Raw genomic sequence first — 13,725 nt, forward strand, 5'->3', positions numbered from 1 at the left:
GACTTCCCTCTCTTTTCTTTCTTTCCCATTGCTCCTGTAATTTTTGGCCTCTTATACTCCCCCACTTAACATTGATATTGTTATGAAGGTTTTTCAGCAGCCTCCTCGGATTCCAGTTACCTCCTTTATCTTCAGCAGGAAATAGTCTATGAAGTCCCGCGGTGCCTCCGGATTCAGAGTCTTTCTGTGCTGCTCTATGTACTTTGTCACAAAATTTTTGAGAAATTCGCTTTCTTTAAAGACTCTCTGCTTGATGATCGGAAATTTCAGAAGGACCGGAAAAATATTGCAGACCTGTAGAAGATAAAATAGATGAGGGATCCAATAAGCAACAATGGAGACAAGAAAGAAGATTTGTTCCCTCTAAGCTTTTATAAATGAGGAGCCCGGACGACATTTTGACTAATCTGGACAATCCATAATCCATGGATTAACTCCATGAGACAATATGATTGGTAATCTGGAATTGGCCATACCAGATCAATCTTTTATCTGACATTGTCCCGGGCTCCCATACACAGACTCTTTGCCAAACCTTTTCATATATGAGATAGTTCTGGCGACATTAGTCTAATGTGTGTGGAGCGCTTAAGTATTGGACTAATGCTGACATCTCTGGTGGGTCTAAGACACTTTGTCCCTGGAGCTCTGGGGGCTAAAGAGTGGGAGGCAAGTAGCGATGAGCCGACCATTGAAAATTAGAATTCGCCGGCTTTGCTGAATTTTTCCCCAATACTACGAAACCTCTTTCCGCCCAGAAAATAGGGATAGATCACTGTAATGTCTCCTAGCTCTGAACTGAACCCATTTTTAGCTCTTTACAGTAAACATAGGCGTAATGTCCAAATAATCTTAACCTATCTGACTGTAAAACGACCGGTAACTGGAGGCAACTAACAGCGGTATTCTGGTGATGCGTATGGATATAATTGCCGACTATTATGACAAGAAAGTGTGCAAAAACACAAAACAAAACATTTTTTACAGCACACACACTTTGTCAGGTGAAGTTGTGTTTGTTATGGATTAATACTTTTTTCATGTCTTCAAAAAAAATTAAAAATTATAGCTTACCCGCATTAAATTACAGAAAGCACTTTCTGTGACATAGAAGCCTTGGCTAAGGTTTTTGTTTAGTGCAAACATTAGGACAGAGGGGAGTTAAGCTGCCCTCCTTGTTTGCAGTGTAGAAAAAATAAAATAAATGCTATTATTAAGGTGATGTTACTGTAGTATTTCACAGGTCAATCAGTTCACAGTCTCACTCACTGTGAAGAACCAGCACCTCCCTATATAATCACACCGACTATGCAGATCCAGAACTCCCCTGTATATTACACGACTATGCAAGCTCAGAAACTCCCTATATACCCCTGACTATGCAGGTTCAGCACTTCCCTATATATCACTGATTATGCAGCTACTGAGCCTCCCTATATATATTACAGTGACGACTGACTATGCAGGTCCAGCACCTCCCTATATATCACACTTGCTATGCTATTCCAGCTATCCAACTGACTGTGCAACTACAGCTCCAGTCCTCCCTATAAATCACACTGACTATGCAGGTCTAGCAAATCACTATCACTTGAATCTTTAGATAATTTTATACAGACTGAGACTATCACTTCCATCCTCAATGTGTTTCAGCAGAGCAGAAGTAAACCACAAAAAATGAGGCCTTTTCTATACTTATGTGTAGTACGCTGTGCACTATTATTTTAGGCTGTTAAAATCTTAAAATGTTGCGTCTTTGCAGGTCCTCATCTTTTATAATTCCAGTGATAGTCTAGCACAGCCAATTCGGGGGACTAGGAGATATAAAGCTGCATGGTATTATGGGTATATGGTAATCCCGCCTGACTTCCCCTGATGTAATTATCCGAGTCTTCAGCAGTGTGTGAAATGGCGTATGGACTTTTTTTTTTTTTTTCAATCTTTGCGAACTGAATTCAAAGTGTTCAAATTTGTAGGAACCTGTAAATTTGAGGAAATCCGTTTGCAGATCGATCCACTCATCTCTAATTGCAAATGAAAATCTGACATACATGGTAAAGAGTAATGACATCTTAGAGTGTGATTTTATCATAAAACTATGGGACAGCCTGGAGATCTGAAGAAAATGGCCCCATAATATAACCATAGATCACCGTGTTTAGCAGAGATGAGAATCCTTTTATATGTCTGGACGTAGATGTAAGAAGTTCTTGCAGCTTCTCATCATGGTAATCAAAGTGCTCCCCAAATAGCACAGAACTGATGATGTTTCCCACAGCGCTGCCGAGGAACATTGTTGGGTCAAAGGGTTTTCCTGTGGAGCAAAAACAAGAACACAATGAAGAGACTTCCACTTATTCTACTCTTCTCATTCTTTGGAATATCCATACTAATAAGGTGGTGCAACCTGGCGTAATAAAGTCCAAACAGGACAGACAGTGGCAGGGAGTAGATGCCGAGATACCCATATAGGTATTGGTGGACTGCCAAAATCCAGAGTCACTGTAGGTGTAGCCAGCAACCTGGGTATAAGGACTGCTCAGAATTGATGAAGCTAAAAATTCATTACGCAGTCATCATGGGACTTTGCCAGTTTTAAAAAAATGTTAACTTCTGTTTCCGTGCCACTTCATTGTCTGTGATCAACTTAAAGGGCAAATATATGTGTCACATACAGAGGCCGCACATCTGCTGCATTCACATCTAGGAGTGTAATAAAGGAGGAACAAGTAAAGGAGTTTGTGAAAGGGAGCTGTAGAGAGAAGTCCGTGTGGAGAGAGAGTAGAGGGAGAGAGAAAGCATGGGGAATAGTCTGAAAGAGCTAAAGGGTCATTGGAAGTAGATTGTGATTGAAAATGAGGGTAGCTTGGAAGAGAGGGTAATGAGTAGCTGTCTGAGAGAGCAGGGGCATGGAGAGCAGTCTGAGCACTTGGGGGCATGAAGAGCAGTCAGAGCGCAGTGGAATGGAGAGCAGTCTGAAAGCAGGGGGCATGGAGAGCAGTCTGAGAGCAAGGGGGCATGGAGAGCAGTCTGAGAGCAAGGGGGCATGGAGAGCAGTCTGAGAGCAAGGGGGCATGGAGAGCAGTCTGAGAGCAAGGGGGCATGGAGAGCAGTCTGAGCACGGGGGGCATGGAGAGCAGTCAGAGCGTGGGGGCAATGAGAGCAGTCAGAGTGTGGGGGCAACGAGAGCAGTCTGAGATAGTGGGGGCAACGAGAGCATTCTGTAAAAGAGGGGGCATGAGGAGCAGTCTGTGAGAGAGCGGGCATGAGGAGTAGTCTGTGAGAGCAGGCATGAGGAGCAGTGATGAGCGAGTGTGCTCGTTACTCGAGATTTCTGAGCATGCTCAGGTGTTCTCCAAGTATTTTGGGATGCTCGGAGAACAACCGAGCATGCCCGGAAATCTCGAGTAACGAGCACACTCGCTCATCACTAGTTAGGAGCAGTCTGTAAGGGAGGGGGAATTGTTGTGAATTCCGTTCTTGGGCTCCATCCTGTGGTCATGAATGGTATTTTTGGGAGTTCTGCTCTTGGGCTCCCTCTGGTGGTTTCGAGTGGAACTTAGCTGCTTTCACTAATCGGTGCCCTGGCCTTGTTATTTAACTGGGCTTTAGGCTGTAGTTGATGCCAGCTGTCAATGTTTTTTCCTGTGGATTCAGTCCTTTCCTGGAAGCTCTCTGTTGGCCAGTCCATTTCAGCTTAAGATAAGTTCTGCTAGTTTTTGGGTGTTTCCCTGCTTATGACCTTCTGTTCAGTTTAAGTTATGTCTCTTTTGTCCAGCTTGTCATTATGAAATATTCCGGCTAGTTGGAAGCTCTGGGGTCGCAGATTTGCTCCTCCACACCGTGAGTCGGTGTGGAGGTTATTTTTGTAAACTCTGCGTGGACATTCAGTTTTTTATACTGACCGCACAGTAGCCTTTTCTATCTCTGTCTATTTAGATAGTATTGGCCTCCTTTGCTAAATCTAGTTTCATTTCTCAGTTTGTCATTTCCCTCTCCACTCACCGTCAATATTTGTGGGGGGCTATCTTTCCTTTGGGGGTTTCTCTGAGGCGAGATAGTTTTCCGTTTCCATCTTCAGGGGTAGCTAGTTCTTAGGCTGTGAAGAGGAGTCTAGGCAGAGATAGGAGCGCTCCACGGCTATTTCTAGTGTTGGTGTTAGGAGTAGGGTTTGCCTGGCATCGCCCTCTAAGGCTGCCGTCACACGAGCAGTATTTGGTCAGAATTTTACATCAGTATTTGTAGCCAAAACCAGGAGTGGGAGATAAATACAGAAGTGGTGCAGATGTTTCTTTTATACTTTTCCTCTAATTGTTCCACTCCTGGTTTTGGCTTACAAATACTGATGTAAAATACTGACCAAATACTGCTAGTGTGACGGCAGCCAAAGGCATACAGAGCTACATCCACTTGTCACTCTGGGGTCAGGTTACACACCTTGACTGCACTTCGAACCCTCTCTATCCAATCCTGAAGGCCCATGTTGTTACCACTGAAATTGGCCATGTGGTGAAGCAGGGTTCCTGCTGGAAGGTACCCTACCAAGGCTGATATCGCGGCATCAGGCCGTATTGGTGGCACAGGGGCTGATTGGCTAAGCTGTGCTGGGCTAAGCTGACCCTGCTGGACAAGGAACCTGGAACTGAGCCCTGAGCCGACTCAGAGGACCAGTTTCCTGTCATTTTTCCGTCCACAAGGATCGCTATGTCCTGCCGACTACACCAAGTTGTAAATCATGCACCGAGGGTGTTGTTCAAGATACAGCAGAGTCACAGACGAGAACTGTTGTGAATTTGTTCTTGGGCTCCCTCTGGTGGCCTTTAGCGATATGGCTGGTCTTGGCTGGGTTCAGCGGTTTCATTTTCCTGCTAAGCGGGGCCTATTTAATTCAGCTGGACCTTCACTTGTTGCCTGCTGTCGGTGTATTCAGTCCTGATTCAGTGCTCTCCTGAATATTCCTTGTGACCAGTCTCCTGCTAGGAGAAGCTAAGTTTGCTTGTTCATTTTGCTCATGATTTCCTTGAAAACGTTTCTCAGTATATTATGAGTTCAGTCCAGCTTGCTTTTATGTGATTTTTCGCTTGCTGGTTAGTTCTGGGGTGCAGAGTGCGCCCCTCACATCGTGAGTCGGTGTGGGGGTTCTCGTTTTCTCTGCGTGGTTTATTTTTGATAGGAGTCTGTGCGGTCAGTACAAAAACTATCTATTTCCTGTCTATCTAGTATTAGCGGGCCTCGTTTGCTATACCTGTTTTCATTTCTATGTTTGTATTTTCCCCTTAACTCACCGTTATTATTTGTGGGGGGCTATCTAAAACTTTGGGGTTATTTCTCTGAGGCAAGCGAGGTCTTTGCTTTCTCTCTAGGGGTAGTCAGTTTCTCAGGCTGTGAAGAGGCGTCTAGGTTTTCAGGTAACGCTCCACGGCTACCTTTAGTGTGTGTGGATAGGATCAGGATTGCGGTCAGTATAGCTTCCACATTCCCAGAACTCGTCCTACTACTCTGGTTATATGTGTCAGGTCAGTCTTGAGATCCTACCACCGGATCATAACAGTACAGCAGGCCACAAAGTGTTAATGCAGCAGAAGAGGGAGAAGAGAAATCCTAAGGTCTTTTTTTTTTTCTCTGCACTGTGTTTAGCCTCTCTCCTCCCCTTAATCTCTGGGTGGTTCTGAATGCAGCTACTGATATGGACATTCAGAGTCTGTCTTCTAGTGTGGATCATCTCACTGCAAGGGTACAGGGCATTCAGGATTATTTAGTCCGCAGTCCTATGTCAGAGCCTAAAATACCTATTCCTGAGCTGTTCTCCGGAGATAGATCTAGGTTTTTGAACTTTAAGAATAATTATAATTGTAAGTTATTCCTTTCTCTGAGACCTCGCTCATCTGGTGACTCTGTTCAGCAAGTTAAAATTGTTATTTCTTTGTTACGTGGTGACCCTCAGGATTGACTAAATATAAGAAAACTGACTGAACAACAATATAATCTGAACTGGTGCATAACCAAAAAAAGTCATATAGCAAATAGATCAATGGCTGCACTCAAAATTTACTGTGCTAAGACAAGGAAATGTGCAATATATGAAATGTGAATAGCATAATGGCTAGGGAAATTTATGAAAAAACACATGAGATTCTTAGCACAATATTTGGCCAAACGTTGTGAGCCCATCCACCAAACGTCAAGGTAATCTCAGATCGGATGGGTAACTGAGCTGACTGCCTAGTGTGAACACTTACCTATGGCTAATAACATGGTAAAGCCTGCTTATATAGGAAGCTCAGAACCAACTGTGTATGGATGTAATTAAAATCACAGCATGGTGAAGGGCGAGGCGTTCAAGCCAGAAAAATAGTATATACTAAATATAAGAAAACTGACTGAGCAACAATATAATCTGAACTGGTGCATAACCAAAAAAAGTCATATAGCAAATAGATCAATGGCTGCACTCATACGACCCTCAGGATTGGGCATTCTCTCTGGTGCCAGGAGATCCTGCACTGCTAAATGTTGATGCGTTTTTTCTGGCGCTTGGACTGCTTTATGAGGAACCAAATCTGGTAGACCAAGCAGAGAAGGTTTTGCTGGCTCTCTCTCAGGGTCAGAATGAAGCAGAGGTTTATTGTCAGAAGTTTAGGAAGTGGTCAGTGCTCACTCAGTGGAATGAGTGCGCTCTGGCGGCAATTTTCAGAAAGGGTCTTTCTGAAGCCCTTAAAGATGTTATGGTGGGGTTCCCCACGCCTGCGGGTCTGAATGAGTCAATGTCTTTGGCCATTCAGATTGATCGGCGTTTGCGGGAGCGCAAACCTGTGCACCATCTGGCGGTATTTTCTGAGCAGAAACCTGAGCCTATGCAATGCAACAGGATTCTGACCAGAGTTGAACGGCAAAACCACAGACGTCAGAACGGGTTGTGCTTTTACTGTGGTGATTCTGCTCATGTTATCTCAGCATGCTCTAAGCGCACAAAAAACTTCGCTAAGTCTGTCACCATTGGTACTGTACAACCTAAATTCATTTTGTCTGTTACTTTGATTTGCTCTCTGTCATCCTACTCAGTTATGGCTTTTGTGGATTTAGGTGCTGCCCTGAATTTGATGGATTTGTCATTTGCCAGGCGCTGTGGTTTTATCTTGGAGCCTTTACAGTTCCCTATCCCACTAAAGGGAATTGATGCTACACCATTGGCCAAGAATAAACCCCAGTACTGGACTCAATTGACAATGTGCATGGCTCCTACACATCAGGAGGTGATTCGCTTTCTGGTGCTACATAATTTGCATGATGTTGTCGTATTGGGTCTGCCATGGCTGCAGGCTCATAACCCAGTCATGGAAAGCAATGTCTGTGTCAATTTGGGGTTGCCAGGGAATTCATGGAGATGCTCCTTTGGTGTCAATTGCTTCTTCTACTCCTTCTGAAGTCCCTGAATTTTTGTCGGACTACCAGGATGTATTTGATGAGCCCAAATCCAGTGCCCTACCTCCTCATAGGGATTGTGATTGTGCCATAAATCTGATTCCTGGTAGTAAGTTCCCTAAGGGACGACTTTTTAATTTATCTGAACCAGAACATGCCGCTATGCGGAGTTATATACAGGAGTCCTTGGAGAAGGGACATATTCGCCCGTCCTCGTCCCCTTTGGGTGCGGGGTTCTTTTTTGTGGCCAAGAAGGATGGTTCTCTGAGACCCTGTATAGATTATCGCCTTCTAAATAACATCACGGTCAAATTTCAGTACCCCTTGCCACTGTTGTCCGATCTGTTTGCCCGGATTAGGGGGGCCAGTTGGTTCACCAAGATAGATCTTCGAGGAGCGTATAATCTTGTGCGCATAAAGCAGGGCAATGAATGGAAAACAGCATTTAATACGCCTGAAGGCCATTTTGAGTACTTGGTGATGCCTTTTGGGCTTTCTAATGCCCCCTCTGTGTTTCAGTCCTTCATGCACGACATCTTCCGAGAGTATCTGGATAGATTTATGATTGTGTACCTGGATGATATTTTGGTCTTTTCTGATGATTGGGAGTCTCATGTGAAGCAGGTCAGGATGGTATTTCAGGTCCTGCGTGCCAATGCCTTGTTTGTGAATGGCTCTAAATGTTTCTTCGGAGTCCAGAAGGTTTCCTTTTTGGGCTTTATTTTTTCTCCTTCTACTATTGAGATGGATCCAGTCAAGGTCCAGGCTATTCATGACTGGACTCAACCTACATCTGTGAAGAGTCTTCAGAAGTTCTTGGGTTTTGCTAATTTTTACCGTCGCTTCATCACTAATTTTTCTGGTGTGGTTAAGCCTTTGACGGATTTGACCAAGAAGGGTTCTGATGTGACAAATTGGTCTCCTGCGGCCGTGGAGGCCTTTCAGGAGCTGAAACGTCAGTTTTCTTCGGCTCCTGTCTTGCGCCAGCCTGATGTCTCTCTTCCCTTTCAGGTCGAGGTTGAGGTGGAGAAGATCTTGGATTCTCGTATTTCGAGACAGAAGCTTCAGTACTTGGTTAAGTGGAAGGGCTATGGTCAGGACGATAATTCCTGGGTTGTCGCCTCCGATGTCCATGCGGCCGATTTGGTTTGTGCCTTTCATTTGGCTCGTCCTGATCGGCCTGGGAGCCCTGGTGAGGGTTTGGTGACCCCTCCTTAAGGGGGGGGGGTACTGTTGTGAATTTGTTCTTGGGCTCCCTCTGGTGGCCTTTAGCGATATGGCTGGTCTTGGCTGGGTTCAGCTGTTTCATTTTCCTGCTAAGCGGGGCCTATTTAATTCAGCTGGACCTTCACTTGTTGCCTGCTGTCGGTGTATTCAGTCCTGATTCAGTGCTCTCCTTAAAATTCCTTGTGACCAGTCTCCTGCTAGGAGAAGCTAAGTTTGCTTGTTCATTTTGCTCATGATTTCCTTGAAAACGTTTCTCAGTATATTATGAGTTCAGTCCAGCTTGCTTTTATGTGATTTTTCACTTGCTGGTTAGTTCTGGGGTGCAGAGTGTGCCCCTCACATCGTGAGTCGGTGTGGGGGTTCTCGTTTTCTCTGCGTGGTTTATTTTTGACAGTTTTTGTACTGACCGCACAGACTCCTATCTATTTCCTGTCTATCTAGTATTAGCGGGCCTCATTTGCTAAACCTGTTTTCATTTCTATGTTTGTATTTTCCCCTTAACTCACCTTTATTATTTGTGGGGGGCTATCTAAAACTTTGGGGTTATTTCTCTGAGGCAAGTGAGGTCTTTGCTTTCTCTCTAGGGGTAGTCAGTTTCTCAGGCTGTGAAGAGGCGTCTAGGTTTTCAGGTAACGCTCCACGGCTACCTTTAGTGTGTGTGGATAGGATCAGGATTGCGGTCAGTATAGCTTCCACATTCCCAGAACCCGTCCTACTACTCTGGTTATATGTGTCAGGTCAGTCTTGAGATCCTACCACCGGATCATAACAGAGAACAGATCTAATTTCCACACAGTCCACTGTCAATAACTATTTTACTTAGAAACAAAGATATTCCTACTCAGTTCTGATAAACGCACAAAGAAAACACAAATATTTTGCCAGAAGACTATATCCACTGTGCTGGACAGCTCGGCACCCAAGAGAACTGTTTCTGCAATTTTCTCTATGTGAATTAACCTGCCGGAGTGCACGTCTGAACCAGCCGCCATTATATTATTACACCCTGAGAGAAAACTGGCTTAACTAGGTGAGTGCAAAGTATGGGCTTGCCTGCCATCTGGCACAGTGGTTCACAATCTCAATCCATCAATATATTTCTATTCTTTCTTCCTAATCAAATGTTCCTTCCCATCCCCGTATAAACTCAAGAAACTAAAGGAAAAGGCCACAATCGACCATATGGAAAATATTACAAAATTAACACATTATAGTAATATATATATATATATATATATATATATATATATATATATATATATATATACACACACACATATATATATAAAAAAAAATCACAGCAGCACATGTACATGAATCGGCCATGTGAAAACACAGACAAATATACATTTCTCAAAAATATTTTTTCATAAAAATTTTTTTAAAAAAATTTTTTTCATAAAACTTACAGTTAAATGGAGATTCTTAGCGCATAAATATATATATATTTGTAAGTGAAGGTGTCATGGACAAAGTCTGTTGGAGCTGAATCATTGCTCCACCGTATATTGTCCCACAGAGAGACCCCTCTTCCAGAGAACAGAAGAACAGAGGTGAAAACAAGTCCTTCCAGGAGTTCACTGCATGCTGTGTCAGCACCTAAAAGTAGTACAGAATCCTTATTTACTGAAGAGCATGAAAACGGTGACAAATCTAGAATTTCTGGCCGTTGATCTTGGTAGGAAAACCTGGTCCATATAGTCAATATATCTTAACTAAATTACTAAAAGCTTTGTTCCGGCCGTCTGTATCTTGGCACCAAAATATATTGTGAAGCACTAACGTTTACTTACTGCAGCATCGCAGTGGGCTTTTAGTGTTTCTTACCACCGGGTCAGCTCCGAATGACAATCACGCAGAGCTATTCCAGCCGGTGAGCAATATTGAGGAGGCTTGTGCTATAACGCTTCCACTGGATGCGGCCCGTTTCACTTCACAGGTCCCGAGTCGCTTCTTTTCTTTAACAGCTTTTACAGGAGTTTCCTTGCATCAGGACAGGTTTGAACACCGGTTCAGTTCAGCTTCAGTCTGCCGCTGCTCTTTACTCAGTCGGGTGCTGTCACTGTATCCCTCTCCAGCTCAGCCTCATACACTCCTCTGTTGTGGTTCTCAATGGCAAGAGAACATAGCCCAGCAAACATAAGTACTAGCTCTTGGAAGGATGGAAACTAAACTGAGAACATAGCCCAGCAAACATAAGTACTAGCTCTTGGAAGGATGGAAACTAAACTGACCATGAACTAAACCTGCCGCACAACTAACAGTAGCCGGGTAGCGTTGCCTACGTTTTTTATCCCTAGACGCCCAGCGCCGGCCGGAGGACTAACTAATCCTGGCAGAGGAAAATATAGTCCTGGCTCACCTCTAGAGAAATTTCCCCGATAGGCAGACAGAGGCCCCCACATATATTGGCGGTGATTTTAGATGAAATGACAAACGTAGTATGAAAATAGGTTTAGCAAAATTGAGGTCCGCTTACTAGATAGCAGGAAGACAGAAAGGGCACTTTCATGGTCAGCTGAAAACCCTATCAAAACGCCATCCTGAAATTACTTTAAGACTCTAGTATTAACTCATAACATCAGAGTGGCAATTTCAGATCACAAGAGCTTTCCAGACACAGAAACGAAACTACAGCTGTGAACTGGAACAAAATGCAAAAACAAACGAGGACTAAAGTCCAACTTAGCTGGGAGTTGTCTAGCAGCAGGAACATGCACAGAAAGGCTTCTGATTACAATGTTGACCGGCATGGAAGTGACAGAGGAGCAAGGTTAAATAGCGACTCCCACATCCTGATGGAAACAGGTGAACAGAGGGGATGATGCACACCAGTTCAATTCCACCAGTGGCCACCGGGGGAGCCCAAAATCCAATTTCACAACAGTACCCCCCCCTCAAGGAGGGGGCACCGAACCCTCACCAGAACCACCAGGGCGATCAGGATGAGCCCTATGAAAGGCACGGACCAGATCGGAGGCATGAACATCAGAGGCAGTCACCCAAGAATTATCCTCCTGACCGTATCCCTTCCATTTGACCAGATACTGGAGTTTCCGTCTGGAAACCCGGGAGTCCAAGATTTTTTCCACAACGTACTCCAACTCGCCCTCAACCAACACCGGAGCAGGAGGCTCAACGGAAGGCACAACCGGTACCTCATACCTGCGCAACAATGACCGATGAAAAACATTATGAATAGAAAAAGATGCAGGGAGGTCCAAACGGAAGGACACAGGGTTAAGAATCTCCAATATCTTGTACAGGCCGATGAACTGAGGCTTAAACTTAGGAGAAGAAACCCTCATAGGGACAAAACGAGAAGACAACCACACCAAGTCCCCAACACAAAGCCGAGGACCAACCCGACGCCGGCGGTTGGCAAAAAGCTGAGTCTTCTCCTGGGACAACTTCAAATTGTCCACTACCTGCCCCCAAATCTGATGCAACCTCTCCACCACAGCATCCACTCCAAGGACAATCCGAAGATTCCACCTGACCAGAAGAAAATCGAGGATGAAACCCCGAATTACAGAAAAAAAGGAGACACCAAGGTGGCAGAGCTGGCCCGATTATTGAGGGCAAACTCCGCTAAAGGCAAAAAAGCAACCCAATCATCCTGATCTGCAGACACAAAACACCTCAAATATGTCTCCAAGGTCTGATTCGTCCGCTCGGTCTGGCCATTAGTCTGAGGATGGAAAGCAGACGAGAAAGACAAATCTATGCCCATCCTAGCACAGAATGCTCGCCAAAATCTAGACACGAAATGGGTTCCTCTGTCAGAAACGATATTCTCCGGAATACCATGCAAACGGACCACATTTTGAAAAAACAGAGGAACCAACTCGGAAGAAGAAGGCAACTTAGGCAGGGGAACCAAATGGACCATCTTAGAGAAACGGTCACACACCACCCAGATGACAGACATCTTCTGAGAAACAGGAAGATCCGAAATAAAATCCATCGAGATGTGCGTCCAGGGCCTCTTCGGGATAGGCAAGGGCAACAACAATCCACTAGCCCGAGAACAACAAGGCTTGGCCCGAGCACAAACGTCACAAGACTGCACAAAGCCTCGCACATCTCGAGACAGGGAAGGCCACCAGAAGGACCTTGCCACCAAATCCCTGGTACCAAAGATTCCAGGATGACCTGTCAACGCAGAAGAATGAACCTCAGAAATGACTTCACTGGTCCAATCATCAGGAACAAACAGTCTACCAGGTGGGCAACGATCAGGTCTATCCGCCTGAAACTCCTGCAAGGCCCGCCGCAGGTCTGGAGAAACGGCAGACAATATCACTCCATCCTTAAGGATACCTGTAGGTTCAGAGTTACCAGGGGAGTCAGGCTCAAAACTCCTAGAAAGGGCATCCGCCTTAACATTCTTAGAACCCGGCAGGTAGGACACCACAAAATTAAACCGAGAGAAAAACAACGACCAGCGCGCCTGTCTAGGATTCAGGCGTCTGGCGGACTCAAGATAAATTAGATTTTTGTGGTCAGTCAATACCACCACCTGATGTCTAGCCCCCTCAAGCCAATGACGCCACTCCTCAAAAGCCCACTTCATGGCCAAAAGCTCCCGATTCCCAACATCATAATTCCGCTCGGCGGGCGAAAATTTACGCGAGAAAAAGGCACAAGGTCTCATCACGGAACAATCGGAACTTCTCTGCGACAAAACCGCCCCAGCTCCGATTTCAGAAGCGTCGACCTCAACCTGAAAAGGAAGAGCAACATCAGGCTGACGCAACACAGGGGCGGAAGAAAAGCGGCGCTTAAGCTCCCGAAAGGCCTCCACAGCAGCAGGGGACCAATCAGCAACATCAGCACCCTTCTTAGTCAAATCAGTCAATGGTTTAACAACATCAGAAAAACCAGCAATAAATCGACGATAAAAGTTAGCAAAGCCCAAAAATTTCTGAAGACTCTTAAGAGAAGAAGGTTGCGTCCAATCACAAATAGCCTGAACCTTGACAGGATCCATCTCGATGGAAGAGGGGGAAAAAATATATCCCAAAAAGCAAATCTTTTGAACCCCAAAAACGCACTTAGAACCCTTCACACACA

The 13,725-nt window shown here is 44.9% G+C and overlaps 1 protein-coding gene across 5 annotated transcripts in view; it reads right to left on the minus strand.

Annotated features, from left to right (window-relative positions):
• Positions 1-13,725, minus strand: part of LOC143783138 (cytochrome P450 2C20-like) — a 522,836-nt gene that overhangs the window by 73,512 nt on the left and 435,599 nt on the right. For all 5 annotated transcript variants that reach the window (XM_077271448.1, XM_077271449.1, XM_077271451.1 and 2 more), the window contains 2 exons: positions 2,154-2,314; positions 121-294 (listed from right to left, as the gene is read on the minus strand). In XM_077271448.1, coding sequence (XP_077127563.1) covers positions 121-294; positions 2,154-2,314 — 335 coding nt within the window. The remainder of the gene's footprint in view (positions 1-120; positions 295-2,153; positions 2,315-13,725) is intronic.

Source organism: Ranitomeya variabilis, chromosome 6, assembly GCF_051348905.1.
Source record: "Ranitomeya variabilis isolate aRanVar5 chromosome 6, aRanVar5.hap1, whole genome shotgun sequence".
Classification (NCBI taxonomy): Eukaryota; Metazoa; Chordata; class Amphibia; order Anura; family Dendrobatidae; genus Ranitomeya; species Ranitomeya variabilis.